We start from the raw sequence: 23,414 nt of genomic DNA on the forward strand, positions 1-23,414 counted from the left end.
CTCTCTAAAATGAATACATCAGCAACCATTTGATTCTCTCAAATGAATACATGGGCAACCATTTGATTCTAAAATGAATGCATGGGCAACCATTTGATTCTAAAATGAATACGTCAGCAACCATTTGATTCTAAAATGAATACATGGGCAACCATTTGATTCTCTCAAATGAATACATCAGCAACCATTTGATTCTAAAATGGGCAACCATTTGATTCTAAAATGAATGCATGGGCAACCATTTGATTCTAAAATGAATACGTCAGCAACCATTTGATTCTCTCTAAAATCAATACGTCAACAACCATTTGATTCTTTCTAAAATGAATACATGAGCAACTATTTGATTCTGTCTAAAATGAATACGTCAGCAACCATTTGATTCTCTCTAAAATGAATACGTCAGCAACCATTTGATTCTCTCTAAAATGAATGCATGGGCAACCATTTGATTCTCTCTCAAATGAATGCATGGGCAACCATTTGATTCTCTCTAAAATGAATGCATGGGCAACCATTTGATTCTCTCTCAAATGAATGCATGGGCAACCATTTGATTCTCTCTCAAATGAATGCATGGGCAACCATTTGATTCTCTCTCAAATGAATACATGGGCAACCATTTGATTCTCTCTAAATGAATACATGGGCAACCATTTGATTCTCTCTAAATGAATACATGGGCAACCATTTGATTCTCTCTAAAATGAATGCATGTGCAACCATTTGATTCTCTCTAAAATGAATACATGGGCAACCATTTGATTCTCTCTAAAATGAATGCATGGACAACCATTTGATTCTCTCTAAAATGAATGCATCAGCAACCATTTGATTCTCTCTCAAATGAATACATGGGCAACCATTTGATTCTCTCTAAATGAATACATGGGCAACCATTTGATTCTCTCTAAATGAATACATGGGCAACCATTTGATTCTCTCTAAAAATGAATGCATGGGCAACCATTTGATTCTCTCTAAAATGAATACATGGGCAACCATTTGATTCTCTCTAAAATGAATGCATGGGCAACCATTTGATTCTCTCTAAAATGAATGCATGAGCAACCATTTGATTCTCTCTATAATGAATACATGGGCAACCATTTGATTCTCTCTAAAATGAATGCATGAGCAACCATTTGATTATCTCTATAATGAATACATGGGCAACCATTTGATTCTCTCTAAAATGAATGCATGAGCAACCATTTGATTCTCTCTATAATGAATACATGGGCAACCATTTGATTCTCTCTAAAATGAATACATGGGCAACCATTTGATTCTCTCTCAAAATGAATACATGAACAACCATTTGATTCTCTGGAGGAAAAAGGTCACACAGGGCAGTGCACTATACAGGGTGCCATTTTGGGCCTGTCCAAAGTATTGTGTTTACCTCTGAAGTCTTCCCTAGGAGGAAACAGGTTGTCTTCGTGGTCTGGCATCTTCCCGTGACGGTCGCCCAATAAGGTAGGGTGGGTTTCTTTGGCACTGCTGTTGTCAGGGAAGGCAGCAGAGTGACGACCACACAGTTTGGCATTCATTTTATAGAGCTCCAGGGCTCTGATGGCCGCCGCGTTGTGATCCAGCGGTTGAAAACCAAGACACGAAGCACAGAACTCATTCGTGCAGGCCCCATTTCCACAGCCCTCTGTTAACTGGCCAAAGTAGCACTCAATTAGATGCTTTGCAGCCGCTCTCTTCCTGTTCAAACAGGAAGTGACATTCAAACAGGAAGTGACAAGGTTTTAGTACGATGACCATTGAAAATGAAGCTTGCTCATCACATGACTAACAAATCACACATAGAAGATACAATGTTATTTAAAAAGCACAAAAAAAAATCATAACAGTCAGAATAAACTAGCGATGCAACAGTTATGCTAAATGTACTAATCGTAAGTTAGTCACAGCATTGCATGCATTTGGAGGAAAATGTAGCAGGCCCATGATTTGGCTCCAATGTTGCAAATGGATCCATATTATCTAATGATAATATCTATCCTTACATCACAACGTCATGTCAGAATGATAATATCTATCCTTACATCACAATGTCATATCAGAATGATAATATCTATCCTCACATATCAGAATGATAATATCTATCCTCACATCACAATATATCAGAATGATAATATCTATCCTTATGATAATATCTATATATATCAGAATGATAATATCTATCCTCACATCACAATGTCATATCAGAATGATAATATCTATCCTTATATATCAGAATGTCATATCAGAATGATAATATCTATCCAATGTATATATCAGAATGATAATATCTATCCTCACATCACAATGTCATATCAGAATGATAATATCTATCCTATATATCAGAATGTCATATCAGAATGATAATATCTATCCTTACATCACAATGTCATATCAGAATGATAATATCTATCCTCACATCACAATGTCATATCAGAATGATAATATCTATCCTCACATCACAATGTCATATCAGAATGATAATATCTATTACATCACAATGTCATATCAGAATGATAATATATCTATCTCAATGTCATATCAGAATGATAATATCTATCCTTATATATCAGAATGATAATATCTATCCTCACATCCAATGTCATATCAGAATGATAATATCTATCCTTACATCACAATGTCATATCAGAATGATAATATCTATCCATATCAGAATGATAATATCATATCAGAATGATAATATCTATCCTCATTATATATCAGAATGAATGATAATATCTATCAGAATGATAATATCTATATATCAGAATGATAATATCTATCCTTATATATCAGAATGATAATATCTATCCTTACATATCAGAATGATAATATCTATCCTCACATCACAATGTCATATCAGAATGATAATATCTATCCTCACATATCAGAATGATAATATCTATCCTTATATATCAGAATGATAATATCTATCCTTACATCACAATGTCATATCAGAATGATAATATCTATCCTCACATCACAATGTCATATCAGAATGATAATATCTATCCTCACATCACAATGTCATATCAGAATGATAATATCTATCCTCACATATCAGAATGATAATATCTATCCTTACATCACAATGTCATATCAGAATGATAATATCTATCCTCACATATCAGAATGATAATATCTATCCTCACATATCAGAATGATAATATCTATCCTCACATATCAGAATGATAATATCTATCCTTATATATCAGAATGATAATATCTATCCTTACATCACAATGTCATATCAGAATGATAATATCTATCCTCACTATCCTCTTACATCACAATATATCAGAATGATAATATCTATCCTTACATCACAATGTCATATCAGAATGATAATATCTATCCTTACATCACAATGTCATATCAGAATGATAATATCTATCCTTACATCACAATGTCATATCAGAATGATAATATCTATCCTTACATCACAATGTCATATCAGAATGATAATATCTATCCTTACATCACAATGTCATATCAGAATGATAATATCTATCCTTACATCACAATGTCATATCAGAATGATAATATCTATCCTCACATCACAATGTCATATCAGAATGATAATATCTATCCTCACATCACAATGTCATATCAGAATGATAATATCTATCCTTACATCACAATGTCATATCAGAATGATAATATCTATCCTCACATCACAATGTCATATCAGAATGATAATATCTATCCTACATCACATCACAATGTCATATCAGAATGATAATATCTATCCTCACATCTCAATGTCATATCAGAATGATAATATCTATATATATCAGAATGATAATATCTATCCTTATATATCAGAATGATAATATCTATCCTTACATCACAATGTCATATCAGAATGATAATATCTATCCTTATATATCAGAATGATATATATCAGAATCAGAATGATAATATCTATCCTTATATATCAGAATGATAATATCTATCCTTACATCATCAATGTCATATCAGAATGATAATATATCACAAGAATCAGATAATATCTATCCTTACATCACAATGTCATATCAGAATGATAATATCTATCCTTACATCACAATATATATCAGAATGATAATATCTATATACATATCAGAATGATAATATATCAGAATGATAATATCTATCCTTACATCACAATGTCATATCAGAATGATAATATCTATCCATCACAATATATATCAGAATGATAATATCTATCCTCATCACAATGTCATATCAGAATGATAATATCTATCCTTACATCACAATGTCATATCAGAATGATAATATCTACATCCAATGTCATATCAGAATGATAATATCTATGTCATATCAGAATGATAATATCTATCCTCACATATCAGAATGATAATATCTATCCTCACATCACAATGTCATATCAGATATTTCACAATACATGTTCAGTCCAAATAGGAATTGCAGAACAATTGTTTTCAAAAAACTGTGTGCCAAATGAGGTGTCTCATGGAAATATGGGGCATTAGTAGTAGTAGTAACATGCCTGTACCTGCCACTTACATTCGGCTTGGTTTAGTGTGCTCTGTGATGTAGGTAACTGGACTCTGAAACGGACGAGATGGGAGGAAGTTAGAGAACTAACCTTTCCGAGGATCATCTTTATATTAGGCTTTCCAAAATAAACGTCCGTAATTAGTCGGGAATAATAAGTCATGAAAAAGACAGAAAATTAAAACAGGTATACAGTTCAACTACCTCATATTCATGTGCTTCCTTCGACATAGTGAGTATTTTGCTTCGTCATTCAGAATATGGTTCGTGCTTACATGGAAGATAGTATTCTACAGCACCCGGATGTCAACAAACTCATTACAATTGTTGCAACATTATTTTATTTAGGTTGGGGTGTATTCATTACAGAAACCGTTTACCGTTTTAAGAACCAAAACGGAAGCTAACGGAACGACACGGGGAGGGACCTACTGGGGAATTTGTCCAATGGAAACTCTCGTTCGCGTTTCCCATTTAGACTAAAACGGTTTCTGTTGCCAAAATGCTTTGCAACGGTATCGGCGTAATGATTACACCTCTGGTTACATGTCATGTTGTCAGTATGCGTAATGAGTACAATCAGTATCGGCGTAATGAGTACAATGTTGCAACAGTATCGGCGTAATGAGTACAATGTTGCGACAGTATCGGCGTAATGAGTACAATGTTGCGACAGTATCGGCGTAATGAGTACAATGTTGCGACAGTATCGGCGTAATGAGTACAATGTTGCGACATTGTTACATTGTTGACAAACACAAGCTAGTCGGACGTTAGTTCACATCAAACGGGCCCCTGAACTGTCACCACAGCAGCAGCGAGTTGAGAAGAAGCTAGATGATTCTAGTTCAATCGAAGTGAAACCCATATTATGTCAAACTGGACATGTCAACAACTGGAGGGTGGACACGGAGTTTAAAAAAATAAGAAAAAAGTCAAATCACTGCAAACGTGTATGAATATTTTGGAGATGTTTTTCCACGCTGTTTACGGAATCACCTCGGACAGTAAATTGCAGTCCAATCCCGGTATCCCCGGTGTTAGCTAGCTAGCGTTAGATAGATTTGGTATACTACCGACCTGTGAGCGGTAGCCGAGTCATTCAGGGGCGGACTTTCTGTTTGTGGCCAAATCAGCTTTCCTTCGACAGTCTTGCTCTCACGTGTCCTTCCTAGAACACTATATTCGGCACTTACTATATACTATTCCAATGGATGTTCTGCGTGCCAAATAATACGATACAAGTTTGGTTTTTAGGCCTGCTAAACTCCCAGGTCACAAAATATACTCGACCATTTTGTGTCAACACGGAGATGTATCCCGGCATGCAGCGCATGGTCATCCCCAAACAGAACATTTGGAATTAGAATACTAGAAGGGTCATGAACCTTGTTATGACTGGATGTAAACCATTTTGTTCAGGGAGTTGGTCAACCAGTAATTTACCAGTGCTGTGATAAAACATTTGTGATAACAATGAATTTGACCTTTGTGTTTGTTAGCTAGCCAGACAATTTTAGAAGAATGATTCCATTCATGTTTTTAATTAACTCTGTTCAAACAATGCAATCAATAGATGAGGTCAATGACAAGTAGACAACTTCATAGTTAGGTGGGACTTGCAACGCATTATTCTCCTTATTCTTCTGCACGCTACTGTAAACTAGAAATGCCATTCAACATTTCAAAGTGTGCAGACTAATCTGGAATGGTGTGCTAGAAATACATGTGTGTATGTGTGCTATATGTATGTGTGCTATATATACATACACATACCCATATATATACACACACATACCCATATATATACACACACATACCCATATATATACACACACATACCCATATATATACATACACATACCCATATATATACATACACATACCCATATATATACACACACGTACCCATATATATACACACACATACCCATATATATACATACCCATATATATACACACACATACCAATATATATACACACACATACCCATATATATACATACCCATATATATACACACACATACCAATATATATACATACACATACCCATATATATACACACACATACCCATATATATACACACACATACCCATATATATACATACCCATATATATACACACACATACCAATATATATACATACCCATATATATACATACACATACCCATATATATACATACACATACCCATATATATACATACACATACCCATATATATACATACACATACCCATATATATATATACACATACCCATATATATACACACACATACCCATATATATACATACACATACCCATATATATATATATACATACACATACCCATATATATACATACACATACCCATATATATACACACACACCCATATATATACACACATACCCATATATATATATATACACACACATACATACCCATATATATACACACACATACCCATATATATACACACACATACCCATATATATACATACACACTTTCTTTTCTTGAATATATCTTTATTATTCCCCAAACCCTACCGAATATATCTGTATTATTCCCCAAACCCTACCGAATATATCTGTATTATTCCCCAAACCCTACCGAATATATCTGTATTATTCCCCAAACCCTACCGAATATATCTGTATTATTCCCCAAACCCTACCGAATATATCTGTATTATTCCCCAAACCCTACCACCCCTCCCCCAATTGGAGTAAGCTAATAAACAACAACACTTAGGCTTCTACGTCCAGCAAACGTTCTGAACCTATATACATTTGACAGACCCTGTATGTTTTACATTGGTTATCTTGTTGTTATTAGTCCCACCCTTCAGCTCCATTCAGCCCCTCCCATCTATCTCTTAACACCATCCAGTCCCACCCTTCAGCTCCATTCAACCCCTCCCATCTTTCTCTCAACACCATCCAGTCCCACCCTTCAGCTCCATTCAACCCCTCCCATCCAGTCCCCCTTCAGCTCCATTCAACCCCTCCCATCTTTCTCTCAACACCATCCAGTCCCACCCTTCAGCTCCATTCAACCCCTCCCATCTTTCTCTCAACACCATCCAGTCCCACCCTTCCATCCATTTTGGATTTCTATTTGCCATACATGTTTCTACTGTGCTGTGATGCTTCACAAAAGTACTGAACCTTTCTATTCTCATAGTTTCTCATTTCTACAGATTGTAAATTAACGATAATTTTTTTTGCTAAAATAATTAGTATCTTATTGTAAATGAGAATGTGTTCTTAACTGACTTGCCTAGTTAAATAAAGGTTCAATAAAACATAACAAATAAATAAAAAACATTTAGATGGCTCCAGTTGTCATTGAAGTAGATTTCACTTTGTACATTTTCTAAATCTCATTCCAACCCAGATATTCATATAGGGAATCATGTCCTACAGTAATTAGACTTTTACATTAGTAAACTCAGTCCCTACACTCATCCACAATGGACAGGAACCATGGTCTGTGACAGACAGGAACCATGGTCTGTGACAGTACCTTGGACAGGAACCATGGTCTGTGACAGTAACTTGGACAGGAACCATAGTCTGTGACAGTAACTTGGACAGGAACCATAGTCTGTGACAGTAACTTGGACAGGAACCATAGTCTGTGACAGTAACTTGGACAGGAACCATGGTCTGTGACAGTAACTTGGACAGGAACCATAGTCTGTGACAGTACCTTGGACAGGAACCATGGTCTGTGACAGTACCTTGGACAGGAACCATGGTCTGTGACAGTAACTTGGACAGGAACCATGGTCTGTGACAGTAACTTGTACAGGAACCATGGTCTGTGACAGTAACTTGGACAGGAACCATGGTCTGTGACAGTAACTTGGACAGGGACCATGGTCTGTGACAGTAACTTGGACAGGAACCATGGTCTGTGACAGTAACTTGGACAGGAACCATAGTCTGTGACAGTAACTTGGACAGCAACCATAGTCTGTGACAGTAACTTGGACAGGAACCATAGTCTGTGACAGGAACGTGGACAGGAACCAATGTCTGTGACAGTACCTTGGACAGGAACCATAGTCTGTGACAGTACCTTGGACAGGAACCATAGTCTGTGACAGTAACATGGACAGGAACCAATGTCTGTGACAGTACCTTGGACAGGAACCATAGTCTGTGACAGTAACTTGGACAGGAACCATGGTCTGTGACAGTAACTTGGACAGGAACCATGGTCTGTGACAGTACCTTGGACAGGAACCATAGTCTGTGACAGTAACATGGACAGGAACCAATGTCTGTGACAGTACCTTGGACAGGAACCATAGTCTGTGACAGTAACTTGGACAGGAACCATGGTCTGTGACAGTAACTTGGACAGGAACCATAGTCTGTGACAGTAACGTGGACAGGAACCAATGTCTGTGACAGTACCTTGGACAGGAACCATGGTCTGTGACAGTAACTTGGACAGGAACCATAGTCTGTGACAGTAACATGGACAGGAATGTCTGTGACAGAACCAGTACCTTGACAGGAAATGTCTGTGACAGTACCTTGGACAGGAACCATAGTCTGTGACAGTAACTTGGACAGGAACCATGGTCTGTGACAGTAACTTGGACAGGAACCATAGTTTGTGACAGTACCTTGGACAGCAACCATAGTCTGTGACAGTAACTTGGACAGGAACCATGGTCTGTGACAGTACCTTGGACAGGAACCAATGTCTGTGACAGTAACTTGGACAGGAACCATAGTCTGTGACAGTACCTTGGACAGGAACCATGGTCTGTGTCAGTAACTTGGACAGGAACCATAGTCTGTGACAGTAACATGGACAGGAACCAATGTCTGTGACAGTACCTTCGACAGGAACCATAGTCTGTGACAGTAACTTGGACAGCAACCATAGTCTGTGACAGTAACTTGGACAGGAACCATGGTCTGTGACAGTAACTTGGACAGGAACCATAGTCTGACAGTAACTTGGACAGCAACCATAGTCTGTGACAGTAACTTGGACAGGAACCATCGTCTGTGACAGTACCTTGGACAGGAACCATAGTCTGTGACAGTACCTTGGACAGGAACCATGGTCTGTGACAGTAACTTGGCAATCAATTGATCTCAGCTCTGCTATCAATTTCTGGAGGTCTGGTCGAACAGAGAACCTCAAAAGGGCTGTGGTCAAATTAGCCTCGGCTTCCAGGCTCCGCTCATGGTGTGTGAGAACTTTAGACTTCCGAGGCTATGGTCAAATAGAGGAAAACACAAGATGTTGGGAGGGGAGTGTTGAGTTATTTTGGAGGGGGAATCCATCAGGTTATGAGGATTACTGCTGTAGAACAACATAAATGAAGATCAACCACCACCCCCACCTCCTCCTCCTCCTCCTCCTCCTCCTCCTCCTCCACCTCCTCCTCCACCCTATCCTCCTCCTCCTCCACCTCCTCCTCCACCTCCCTCCTCCACCTCCACCTCCTCCCTACCAAATTAAGGCTCGCTCATGGTGTGTGAGAACCTCCCCCTCCTCCACCTCCTCCTCCTCCTCCTCCTCCTCCACCTCCTCCTCCACCTCCTCCTCCACCTCCTCCTCCTCCACCTCCTCCTCCACCCTCCTCCTCCTCCTCCACCTCCACCTCCTCCTCCACCTCCTCCTCCTCCACCTCCTCCTCCTCCTCCTCCACCTCCTCCTCCTCCTCCACCTCCTCCTCCTCCACCTCCTCCTCCTCCACCTCCTCCTCCTCCACCTCCTCCTCCACCTCCTCCACCTCCTCTCCCTCCACCTCCTCCTCCTCCACCTCCTCCTCCCACCTCCTCCTCCTCCTCCTCCTCCACCTCCTCCTCCTCCACCTCCTCCACCTCCTCCTCCTCCACCTCCTCCACCTCCTCCACCTCCTCCACCTCCACCTCCTCCTCCTCCTCCTCCTCCTCCACCTCCTCCACCTCCTCCTCCTCCTCCACCTCCTCCTCCACCTCCTCCTCCTCCCTCCTCCTCCACCTCCACCTCCACCTCCTCCACCTCCTCCTCCTCCTCCTCCACCTCCTCCTCCTCCTCCTCTCCTATTTAAAATGCATGTTGAAACATGCTACCATTGACCTTTCAGTAAGAGAGGACAGCTATATTTATCAGGTCCTCTATGACTCTACATTAGTTTGAATGGCCTTTTAAGGACGGCATATTTAAAAATGAGGGCTATGGTCGAAACTAAGGCCTATAATTTAGCCAGAGGCTCAGTAGCTTCTTGCTTAGCTGTGGATTGTGTATAGCCCAATAACAAGGCCTGTCGAATTCTTATGCTGTAGGCTACCAACATATTTGATCAATTATTTTGAGACAGGCTTTTGACAGGAATTGTATCGGCCTTCACCGGCGAGTGAGCTGCGCATAATTGGGTGAGTCAGTGAAACTGGAAAGCATTTTTCAGACTATAATTTTCTCCTCATATTGTAGTCTACAATATGCGTCTCCACACACATCAAGGCCTGGGCTGTTGATGGATCAAGACAAGGTGGTTTTTATTGATCTCAGATCCTCAGTTTGTAAGTGTCAAAGTAGCCTGTCAATTCCATCATTTGTTCAGTATTAAAAAATATTCTGCCCAAAGTCTCCAGTCATGTAAAATGACTTAGAATTGCATGAAATTAATTGGCAAAAGGCCACATTTTCGGGATCCTAGGCTACGAAAACTATTCCACAAGTGTGCAAATTCTGTGATGTTTAAAACTCTAGAGAGGTTTAATGTTCTGCTCAGATCTTTAGACTCTAGAGAGGTTTAATGTTCTGCTCAGACCTTTAGACTCCAGAGAGGTTTAATGTTCTGCTCAGACCTTTAGACTCTAGAGAGGTTTAATGTTCTGCTCAGACCTTTAGACTCTAGAGAGGTTTAATGTTCTGCTCAGACCTTTAGACTCTAGAGAGGTTTAATGTTCTGCTCAGACCTTTAGGCTCTAAAGAGGTTTAATGTTCTGCTCAGACCTTTAGACTCCAGAGAGGTTTAATGTTCTGCTCAGACCTTTAGACTCTAGAGAGGTTTAATGTTCTGCTCAGACCTTTAGACTCTAGAGAGGTTTAATGTTCTGCTCAGACCTTTAGGCTCTAGAGAGGTTTAATGTTCTGCTCAGACCTTTAGGCTCTAGAGAGATTTAATGTTTCACACTGCTCTGACACTACATGGGGATTCTATAGTATTTGGGTACAGTTAAGATGTAGTCTAGTTAAACATGTAAACTATAGTTCATCTCCAATGTTTATTTAAAACATACATTTCATTTAACTAGGCAAGTCACTTAAGAACAAATATGTAATTACAACGACAGCCTACCCTGGCCAAATGTAACCTGGACGATGCTGGGACAATTGTGCACCACCCTATGGGACTCCCAATCACGGCTGAAATCGAACCAGGGTCTGCACTCCCAATCATGGCCAATCACAGCCTGGAATTGAACCAGGGTCTGCAGTGATGGCTTTAGCAGTGAGATGCAGTGCCTTAGACCACTGTGCCACTCGGGAGCCCCCCTAAATGATGTTGCACGATGAGCACTTCTCTCGTTACAGTTGTTGGTTAGCTAGAGAGTTAGCAAATTTTACCATAGGTCGACGTGACATCAGTCAAAACAACTTAATAACAAAACACCTCAAAACACACCTCAAAATAAAACACCTCAAAACACACCTCAAAATACAACACCTCAAAACACACCTCAAAATAAAACACCTCAAAACACACCTCAAAATAAAACACCTCAAAACAAGACCTACTTTTGCCCAGAGTGGAGTTGGCATTTCACTTCCTTGTGTTATAAAATGCATTTTAACAAGACAAATATGATTCTTCATGTTCTGAATCGTTCAGTGGGGTCTTTCGCTAACATATCATTTTCATTATATCCAAAAAAGTCTGATTTCGTAACCTAATACATCCCATAATAAGCACCGGCTCCCAAAACTTTTGAGGATTTTACATTTTGTTGTTGTCTTCTTCCAAGTTCTTTCCTCGCAAATAGCAAAATTAGCATGATATGACCTGAATTAAATGTAAAAGGCCTTTTTTTTGTGAGAATTCTTTGAAAAAAGAACCGAAACCTTGCATAAATATGAACAGCGTATACTGAAATATGTCTCAAAATCAACATCTATTGTTTTATGTTCTCTGGATTTGAGAAGAAAAATGGTGAATGCAATGCTAATTCTGCCGGGTAGTCATAATTCTTGCATCCGGGCCTAGCTAACGCCGTGCTCTTTTTCCAGACAAAATAAATAAAATCTCTGGCCTCCACGGATTTCATTTTGACCAATCTACAAGGGTAAAAAAGAGACAAGAGGTTTGGACCGACGATTATCTACACAAGTATTATATTATTTTATTTTTTATTTTTATTTTTTTGGGGGGAAAAAAAGATTTGTTTTTGATTGGACATTATGGTATCAAGAACAAGATCAAACTTACGATCCACCAGCAGTTTCATTTCATTGTTGCCATCCAGCCATCCAGGGACCGGTTTGTCACGTTCTGACCTTAGTTCTTTGGTTATATTGTTTTAGTATGGTCTGGGAGTGAGTTGGGTGGGTTGTCTATGTTAGTTTTTCTATGATTTGCTATTTCTGTGTTTGGCCTGGTATGGTTCTCAATCAGAGGCAGCTGTCAATCGTTGTCCCTGATTGAGAACCATATTTAGGGAGTCTGGTTTCTATTGTGTTTGGTGGGTGATTGTTTTCTGTTTCCTATTGTGTGTCTGCACCAGACAGAACTGTTTCCTGTTGTGTGTCTGCACCAGACAGAACTGTTTCCTGTTGTGTGTCTGCACCAGACAGAACTGTTTCCTGTTGTGTGTCTGCACCAGACAGAACTGTTTCCTGTTGTGTGTCTGCACCAGACAGAACTGTTTCCTGTTGTGTGTCTGCACCAGCCAGAACTGTTTCCTGTTGTGTGTCTGCACCAGCCAGAACTGTTTCCTGTTGTGTGTCTGCACCAGCCAGAACTGTTTCCTGTTGTGTGTCTGCACCAGACAGAACTGTTTCCTGTTGTGTGTCTGCACCAGACAGAACTGTTTCCTGTTGTGTGTCTGCACCAGCCAGAACTGTTTCCTGTTGTGTGTCTGCACCAGACAGAACTGTTTCCTGTTGTGTGTCTGCACCAGCCAGAACTGTTTCGGTCTTTGTGTATTTTGCACCAGCCAGAACTGTTCATTTAATAAATGTGGTCTGCACCAGACAGAACTGTTTTGGTTTCCAGACAGATCTGTTTTGTTCATCAATAGAACCTGCACCAGCCAAAACTGTTTTAGAAAGGCCAACTTGTTTGCACCAAAGCCAGACCTTTATTTGTGTTGTGTGTTGCAAAAGACAGATAATTATATATTTGTGTCAAAAAAACACAACGAATGACACATACAAACAAAAATGAATTAAATCCTGTTGTGTGTCTGCACTCAGCCAGAAGGTGTCAATCAGCTTTTCGAAGGCGCTAATATTTTGTTATTTCAGGGAACGCTGCAGATTGTTCCATACATGTACCACGCTGTAAAAGCTGTTTCTGGAGAAGCACAGTTTGTTGATCTGGTGAACCTACTACTGTAGGTAAGTGAACAAGTCAGGTAATGTGGGACTTTTCTTTACCAAAGGGCTTTAAAAAATGCACGTGTTTCGAGGTCAAAGAGGGCCGTCCGACTTTCTGATAGAATATATGAGTGCAAAACCTGTCGCCAGTGATACAACAAATTTGCACTATTTAAATTGTAAAAACTTTAATGAATGACAGCATTCAGACAAAAAATCAGGAAGGAAGGAATACTGATTGATCTAAATCAATAGAGAGGCATGACCTGTTTCTATGGAAGCCCATTTTTATGCACAAATTCTTAGTTAACTCATCAATATACTTTTAAAAAAAAGACAGTTTATTGTCTCTCCAAATGCCCAGATATTTGTAAGCAGGGAGACGATCAATGGGAAATTAAAGGTACGTCTGTAAATCATGAAAGCAGATTTTTTTGTTCAGATAGATCCTAGAAAACACCATAGATGTTGTTATACCTGTGTTCAATACCAAGGAAAATAAAGGTTGTCTGTAAAACAATGAAAGCAGACTGTAGTTCAGATAGATCCTGGTCAACCGCAGGATCCTGGTCAACCGTAAGATCCTGGTCAACCGTAGGATCCGGGTCAACAGTAGGTTCCGGGTCAACAATAGGTTCCTGGTCAACCGTAGGATCCGGGTCAACAGTAGGATCCGGGTCAACAACAGGTTCCGGGTCAACAATAGGATCCGGGTCAACAGTAGGATCCGGGTCAACAATAGGATCCGGGTCAACCGTAGGTTCCTGGTCAACCGTAGGATCCTGGTCAACGTAGGATCCTGGTCAACCATAGGATCCGGGTCAACAATAGGTTCCGGGTCAACAATAGGTTCCTGGTCAACCGTAGGGGCAACAGAATACATAGCAGTATTGTCCATATACAGGTGCATGTCATTTTTTAAATTTTTTTACAGACAAACCGATAATGTTTATGTATACAGTAAAACGTACTGGTCCAGTACTGACCCCTGCAGGACAAAAAATGAGAAAGGACAGAACATATCAAAATAGGAGGTGATCATTGAAACACAGTAGGAATATAAATGGATCAAATGTGACAACATAATTCCTCTGATTCAGAGGGGTTGGGGTAAATGCGGAAGACACTTTTCGGTTTGAATGCATTCAGTTGTACTTGTATGATCATGGTGTTAATAAGCAGTGAGAAAGAAACCTTGCAGTTCTGCACATGGCCACTGGGAGGCACTGTCGACTCATAGAATCACAGGGTTCTATCCACTGACACTAGACAAACTCAACCTCACTCTGTCCCCTGAGGACTCGTCAATTTGAAATGTTATTCCGTGAATGATCACACGTAATTTGTTTCAATACAGTTTGATCTGAATTGTAGCGTAGTGGAATCAGCATCAGAGCCTGTGGGTCGCCTGAGGAGACCAGAGCAGACATAAATCAGCTGTCTCAGTATGAGTGATAATCTAGGCCAGGTCCCCAGCATATTACCTCTTCAGTATGAGTGATAATCTAGGCCAGGTCCCCAGCATATTACCTCTTCAGTATGAGTGATAATCTAGGCCAGGTCCCCAGCATATTACCTCTTCAGTATGAGTGATAATCTAGGCCAGGTCCCCAGCATATTACCTCTTCAGTATGAGTGATAATCTAGGCCAGGTCCCCAGCATATTACCTCTTCAGTATGAGTGATAATCTAGGCCAGGTCCCCAGCATATTACCTCTTCAGTATGAGTGATAATCTAGGACAGGTCCCCAGCATATTACCTCTTCAGTATGAGTGATAATCTAGGCCAGGTCCCCAGCATATTACCTCTTCAGTATGAGTGATAATCTAGGACAGGTCCCCAGCATATTACCTCTTCAGTATGAGTGATAATCTAGGCCAGGTCCCCAGCATATTACCTCTTCAGTATGAGTGATAATCTAGGCCAGGTCCCCAGCATATTACCTCTTCAGTATGAGTGATAATCTAGGCCAGGTCCCCAGCATATTACCTCTTCAGTATGAGTGATAATCTAGGCCAGGTCCCCAGCATATTACCTCTTCAGTATGAGTGATAATCTAGGCCAGGTCCCCAGCATATTACCCTTCTTCAGTAGGAGGTGATACCTCTTCAGGACAGGTCCCCAGCATATTACCTCTTCAGTATGAGTGATAATCTAGGCCAGGTCCCCAGCATATTACCTCTTCAGTATGAGTGATAATCTAGGCCAGGTCCCCAGCATATTACCTCTTCAGTATGAGTGATAATCTAGGCCAGGTCCCCAGCATATTACCTCTTCAGTATGAGTGATAATCTAGGCCAGGTCCCCAGCATATTACCTCTTCAGTATGAGTGATAATCTAGGCCAGGTCCCCAGCATATTACCTCTTCAGTATGAGTGATAATCTAGGCCAGGTCCCCAGCATATTACCTCTTCAGTATGAGTGATAATCTAGATCCAGGTCCCCAGCATATTACCTCTTCAGTATGAGTGATAATCTAGGCCAGGTCCCCAGCATATTACCTCTTCAGTATGAGTGATAATCTAGGACAGGTCCCCAGCATATTACCTCTTCAGTATGAGTGATAATCTAGGCCAGGTCCCCAGCATATTACCTCTTCAGTATGAGTGATAATCTAGGACAGGTCCCCAGCATATTACCTCTTCAGTATGAGTGATAATCTAGGCCAGGTCCCCAGCATATTACCTCTTCAGTATGAGTGATAATCTAGGCCAGGTCCCCAGCATATTACCTCTTCAGTATGAGTGATAATCTAGGCCAGGTCCCCAGCATATTACCTCTTCAGTATGAGTGATAATCTAGGCCAGGTCCCCAGCATATTACCTCTTCAGTATGAGTGATAATCTAGGCCAGGTCCCCAGCATATTACCTCTTCAGTATGAGTGATAATCTAGGCCAGGTCCCCAGCATATTACCTCTTCAGTATGAGTGATAATCTAGGCCAGGTCCCCAGCATATTACCTCTTCAGTAGGAGTGATAATCTAGGACAGGTCCCCAGCATATTACCTCTTCAGTATGAGTGATAATCTAGGCCAGGTCCCCAGCATATTACCTCTTCAGTATGAGTGATAATCTAGGACAGGTCCCCAGCATATTACCTCTTCAGTATGAGTGATAATCTAGGACAGGTCCCAGCATATTACCTCTTCAGTATGAGTGATAATCTAGGACAGGTCCCCAGCATATTACCTCTTCAGTATGAGTGATAATCTAGGCCAGGTCCCCAGCATATTACCTCTTCAGTATGAGTGATAATCTAGGCCAGGTCCCCAGCATATTACCTCTTCAGTATGAGTGATAATCTAGGACAGGTCCCCAGCATATTACCTCTTCAGTATGAGTGATAATCTAGGCCAGGTCCCCAGCATATTACCTCTTCAGTATGAGTGATAATCTAGGACAGGTCCCCAGCATATTACCTCTTCAGTATGAGTGATAATCTAGGACAGGTCCCCAGCATATTACCTCTTCAGTAGGAGTGATAATCTAGGACAGGTCCCCAGCATATTACCTCTTCAGTATGAGTGATAGTGTAGGCCAGGTCCCCAGCATATTACCTCTTCAGTAGGAGTGATAATCTAGGACAGGTCCCCAGCATATTACCTCTTCAGCATGAGTGATAATCTAGGCCAGGTCCCCAGCATATTACCTCTTCAGTATGAGTAGGCCAGGATATTACCTCTTCTGAGTGGACAGGTCCCCAGCATATTACCTCTTCAGTAGGAGTGATAATCTAGGACAGGTCCCCAGCATATTACCTCTTCAGTATGAGTGATAATCTAGGCCAGGTCCCCAGCATATTACCTCTTCAGTAGGAGTGATAATCTAGGACAGGTCCCCAGCATATTACCTCTTCAGTATGAGTGATAATCTAGGCCAGGTCCCCAGCATATTACCTCTTCAGTATGAGTGATAATTTAGGCCAGGTCCCCAGCATATTACCTCTTCAGTATGAGTGATAATCTAGGCCAGGTCCCCAGCATATTACCTCTTCAGTATGAGTGATAATCTAGGCCAGGTCCCCAGCATATTACCTCTTCAGTATGAGTGATAATCTAGGCCAGGTCCCCAGCATATTACCTCTTCAGTATGAGTGATAATCTAGGACAGGTCCCCAGCATATTACCTCTTCAGTAGGAGTGATAATCTAGGACAGGTCCCCAGCATATTACCTCTTCAGTATGAGTGATAATGTAGGCCAGGTCCCCAGCATATTACCTCTTCAGTATGAGTGATAATCTAGGACAGGTCCCCAGCATATTACCTCTTCAGTATGAGTGATAATCTAGGACAGGTCCCCAGCATATTACCTCTTCAGTATGAGTGATAATCTAGGACAGGTCCCCAGCATATTACCTCTTCAGTATGAGTGATAATCTAGGACAGGTCCCCAGCATATTACCTCTTCAGTATGAGTGATAATCTAGGACAGGTCCCCAGCATATTACCTCTTCAGCATGAGTGATAATCTAGGCCAGGTCCCCAGCATATTACCTCTTCAGTATGAGTGATAATCTAGGACAGGTCCCCAGCATATTACCTCTTCAGTAGGAGTGATAATCTGTTACAGGTCCCCAGGATATTACCTCTTCAGTATGAGTGATAATCTAGGACAGGTCCCCAGCATATTACCTCTTCAGTAGGAGTGATAATCTAGGACAGGTCCCCAGCATATTACCTCTTCAGTATGAGTGATAATGTAGGCCAGGTCCCCAGCATATTACCTCTTCAGTAGGAGTGATAATCTAGGACAGGTCCCCAGCATATTACCTCTTCAGTATGAGTGATAATCTAGGACAGGTCCCAGCATATTACCTCTTCAGTAGGAGTGATAATCTAGGACAGGTCCCCAGCATATTACCTCTTCAGTATGAGTGATAATCTAGGCCAGGTCCCCAGCATATTACCTCTTCAGTATGATTGATAATCTAGGCCAGGTCCCCAGCATATTACCTCTTCAGTATGAGTGATAATCTAGGCCAGGTCCCCAGCATATTACCTCTTCAGTATGAGTGATAATCTAGGACAGGTCCCCAGCATATTACCTCTTCAGTATGAGTGATAATCTAGGACAGGTCCCCAGCATATTACCTCTTCAGTATGAGTGATAACAGGTCCCCCTCTTCAGTATGAGTGATAATCTAGGCCAGGTCCCCAGCATATTACCTCTTCAGTATGAGTGATAATCTAGGCCAGGTCCCCAGCATATTACCTCTTCAGTATGAGTGATAATCTAGACCAGGTCCCCAGCATATTACCTCTTCAGTATGAGTGATAATCTAGACCAGGTCCCCAGCATATTACCTCTTCAGTATGAGTGATAATCTAGGACAGGTCCCCAGCATATTACCTCTTCAGTATGAGTGATAATCTAGGACAGGTCCCCAGCATATTACCTCTTCAGTATGAGTGATAATCTAGGACAGGTCCCCAGCATATTACCTCTTCAGTATGAGTGATAATCTAGACCAGGTCCCCAGCATATTACCTCTTCAGTATGAGTGATAATCTAGGCCAGGTCCCCAGCATATTACCTCTTCAGTATGAGTGATAATCTAGGCCAGGTCCCCAGCATATTACCTCTTCAGTATGAGTGATAATCTAGGACAGGTCCCCAGCATATTACCTCTTCAGTATGAGTGATAATCTAGGCCAGGTCCCCAGCATATTACCTCTTCAGTATGAGTGATAATCTAGGCCAGGTCCCCATTATATTACCTCTTCAGTATGAGTGATAATCTAGGCCAGGTCCCCAGCATATTACCTCTTCAGTATGAGTGTTAATCTAGACCAGGTCCCCAGCATATTACCTCTTCAGTATGAGTGATAATCTAGGCCAGGTCCCCAGCATATTACCTCTTCAGTATGAGTGTTAATCTAGGCCAGGTCCCCAGCATATTACCTCTTCAGTATGAGTGATAATCTAGGACAGGTCCCCAGCATATTACCTATTAATTCTAATCTAAAAGGCTAAACAGATTTAGGTCGGTGTCAGAGGTGGAACAAATTGGTGAGCAGTGGCTCTGGCGATCATTGTCACGAAGCCACAGCCCTCCCACTCATGTTAAGGCTTCAGCATGCTTCAGTTTTGCTGACACCTAGCCGAACTTTGACTACCCGGACTCGGCTAGGCGAACCGAGCGAGTGTGCTCACATACACCCCTAAAATACCTTTAAATAAAATAAAAAATACTGGTTATATATATAAAAAATACCTTCACTTGAAAAACCAGAAAAAAGCATCAATAGTTATGTTTGTTCATTTGGGCCACCGTAGCCAGTAGCCATTTCCTCAAAGTTGTCAGAATTCATATTTTTTTAAATTATTTTTTAGCTTTATTTAACTAGGCAATACAGTTAAGAACAAATTCTTATTTACAATGACGGCCTACCCCGGACGACGCTGGTTCTGTCGTGACGCCTTTAGCACTGAGATGCTGTGCCTTAGACCGCTGCACCACTCGGGAGCCCCTAAGGTAACTCAATAAATATGTCATACATTTTTACGTTCTTGATGAGGAGATCTTAGTTGCGCAATTTTACATCTAGCTAAGATGTTTGGTGCAGTATTTCTCAATAGAAAAATGTGCATGAGAAGGAGTCAAACACTTAATTGAAGAATCCCTGTCGACCAATCACAGAAGGGGCGTTGACGTCGGCTTCCGATCTTTGGCTTCGAGATAGATTGTTGTGCCCTAACAGACCAGAAAAAACCTTTCCAAAGACGAAAATGAACTAAAACGACACAAAATGTCCAACCTGACAGAGTTTGAGAGGATCTGCAGAGAAGGATGGGAGAAACTCCCCAAATACAGGTGTGCCAAGCTTGTAGCGTCATACCCAAGAAGACTCGAGGCTGTAATCGCTGCCAAAGGTGCTTCAACAAAGTACTAAGTAAAGGGTCTGAATACTTATGTAAATGTGATATTTCAGTTTGTTATTTTTTAATAAATTAGCAATAATTTCTTAAAATTTTTTTTTTTGCTTTGTCATTATGAGTTATTGTGTGTAGATTGATGAGAAAAAAAACTAACAATTTAATCAGTTTTACAATAAGGCTGTAACGTAACAAAATGTATGAAAAGTCAAGGGGTCTGACTCCTTTCAGAAGGAACTGTATAAGTGTTTCGGATGGGAAGCTTGCGGACGCCGTTAGAAGTTCAGAACCAGAACCAGAACCAGAACCAATAGGCTGTATAGAAATCATTGGGCTCAAATTGAAAAACTATTCAACTAAATAATAGGGATGGATGTGGATTTACATCTCACATGACAGTGTTGGAACAGTGTAAACAAGGCTGCATGAGATTTCTGTTAATACGACTCCATGCAGCCAATGGCAATGTCCGCTTTAGGTGTAATGCCGGGAGCTGCTCGTGGATTTGACAGCTCTAAGGCAGTTTCACCTCCGACACCGTCAGAACAACTGCTGTGCGGACGTCGACTAAAGGGGATCAGATTGAATAAAGCCCTAAATCAGCAGCCCTACAGTATATATATATATATATAGGTACAGTACTGTGTTTGAGTCTTTGATATTTATTACATCCAAAAGGGGTAGGCAAGAGAATGGTCCAGGAGGTACAGAGGGGCAGACAGGCTCGAGGTCAGGGCAGACAGGCTCGAGGTCAGGGCAGACAGGCTCGAGGTCAGGGCAGACAGGCTCGAGGTCAGGGCAGACAGGCTCGAGGTCAGGGCAGACAGGCTCGAGGTCAGGGCAGACAGAAAGGTCAGGGCAGACAGGCTCTAGGTCAGGGCAGACAGGCTCGAGGTCAGGGCAGGCAGAAAGGTCAGGGCAGACAGGCTCGAGGTCAGGGCAGACAGGCTCGAGGTCAGGGCAGGCAGAAAGGTCAGGGCAGACAGAAGGTCAGGGCAGACAGGCAGAGGTCAGGCAGACAGGCTCGAGGTCAGGGCAGACAGGCTCGAGGTCAGGGCAGGCAGGAAGGTTAAGGCAGACAGGCTCGAGGTCAGGGCAGACAGGCTCGAGGTCAGGGCAGGCAGGAAGGTCAAGGCAGACAGGCTCGAGGTCAGGGCAGACAGGCTCGAGGTCAGGGCAGGCAGAAAGGTCAGGGCAGACAGAAAGGTCAGGGCAGACAGGCTCGAGGTCAAGGCAGACAGGCTCGAGGTCAGGGCAGACAGGCTCGAGGTCAGGGCAGGCAGGAAGGTTAAGGCAGACAGGCTCGAGGTCAGGGCAGACAGGCTCGAGGTCAGGCTCGAGGCAGGCAGGAAGGTCAAGGCAGACAGGCTCGAGGTCAGGGCAGACAGGCTCGAGGTCAGGGCAGACAGGCTCGAGGTCAGGGCAGACAGAAAGGTCAGGGCAGACAGAAAGGTCAGGGCAGACAGGCTCGAGGTCAGGGCAGACAGGCTCGAGGTCAGGGCAGACAGGCTCGAGGTCAGGGCAGGCAGGAAGGTTAAGGCAGACAGGCTCGAGGTCAGGGCAGACAGGCTCGAGGTCAGGGCAGGCAGGAAGGTCAAGGCAGACAGGCTCGAGGTCAGGGCAGACAGGCACGAGGTCAGGGCAGGCAGAAAGGTCAGGGCAGACAGAAAGGTCAGGGCAGACAGGCTCGAGGTCAGACAGGGCAGAGGGCAGACAGGCTCGAGGTCAGGGCAGGCAGGCAGACAAGGTCAGGGCAGACAGGCTCGAGGTCAGGGCAGGCAGGGGCAGACAGGCTCGAGGTCAGGGCAGACAGGCTCGAGGTCAGGGCAGACAGGCGAGGTCAGGGCAGGCAGAAAGGTCAGGGCAGACAGGCTCGAGGTCAGGGCAGACAGGCTCGAGGTCAGGGCAGACAGGCTCGAGGTCAGGGCAGTCAGGGCAGGCAGAAAGGTCAGGGCAGACAGGCTCGAGGTCAGGGCAGACGGGCTCGAGGTCAGGGCAGACAGGCTCGAGGTCAGGGCAGGCAGAAAGGTCAGGGCAGACAGGCTCGAGGTCAGGGCAGACAGAAAGGTCAGGGCAGGCAGAAAGGTCAGGGCAGGCAGGTACAGAGTCCAGAAAAACAGGCAAGGGTCAAAACCGGGAGGACTAGTAAAAGAGAATAGAAACGGCAGGAGAACGGGGAAAAACGCTGGTTGACTTGAAACATACAAAACGAACAAACACAGAGAGAGACAGGAAACAGGGATAAATACACCAGGGATAACAAGCGACACCTGGAAAGGGGGTGGAGACAATAACAAGGACAGGTGAAACTGATTCAGGGTGTGACAACACTAATACGGCCCCTGAGCTTGTCAACCCCGGGCCACTCAGCCCATCAAACTGACTATTAGACAGTGTTTAATGACATCTAATGCTGCTCTAAGAATAATTCATGTCCCCTGCAGACTCTCCACAAAGCTACG

The 23,414-nt window shown here is 42.2% G+C and overlaps 1 protein-coding gene across 5 annotated transcripts in view; it reads right to left on the reverse strand.

The window, feature by feature from the left end:
* The window catches only part of LOC115123321 (ubiquitin-protein ligase E3A-like), a 58,488-nt gene extending 52,633 nt beyond the window's left edge, over window positions 1–5,855 (reverse strand). The window contains exons 1-3 of one of the 5 annotated variants that reach the window (XM_065009371.1): window positions 4,738–4,841; window positions 4,543–4,586; window positions 1,406–1,713 (exon numbers count right to left, since the gene is read on the reverse strand). In XM_065009371.1, coding sequence (XP_064865443.1) covers window positions 1,406–1,713; window positions 4,543–4,586; window positions 4,738–4,764 — 379 coding nt within the window. In that variant the 5' untranslated portion in view covers window positions 4,765–4,841. Of the gene's footprint in view, window positions 1–1,405; window positions 1,714–4,542; window positions 4,587–4,737; window positions 4,842–5,613 lie in introns of those variants that run through there. The other 4 variants (XM_065009370.1, XM_065009373.1, XM_065009372.1 and 1 more) reach the window with 4 other exon arrangements.
* Window positions 5,856–23,414: the final 17,559 nt, after the last annotated feature.

This window comes from Oncorhynchus nerka, linkage group LG24 (genome assembly GCF_034236695.1).
Source record: "Oncorhynchus nerka isolate Pitt River linkage group LG24, Oner_Uvic_2.0, whole genome shotgun sequence".
In the NCBI taxonomy this organism is placed as follows: domain Eukaryota; kingdom Metazoa; phylum Chordata; class Actinopteri; order Salmoniformes; family Salmonidae; genus Oncorhynchus; species Oncorhynchus nerka.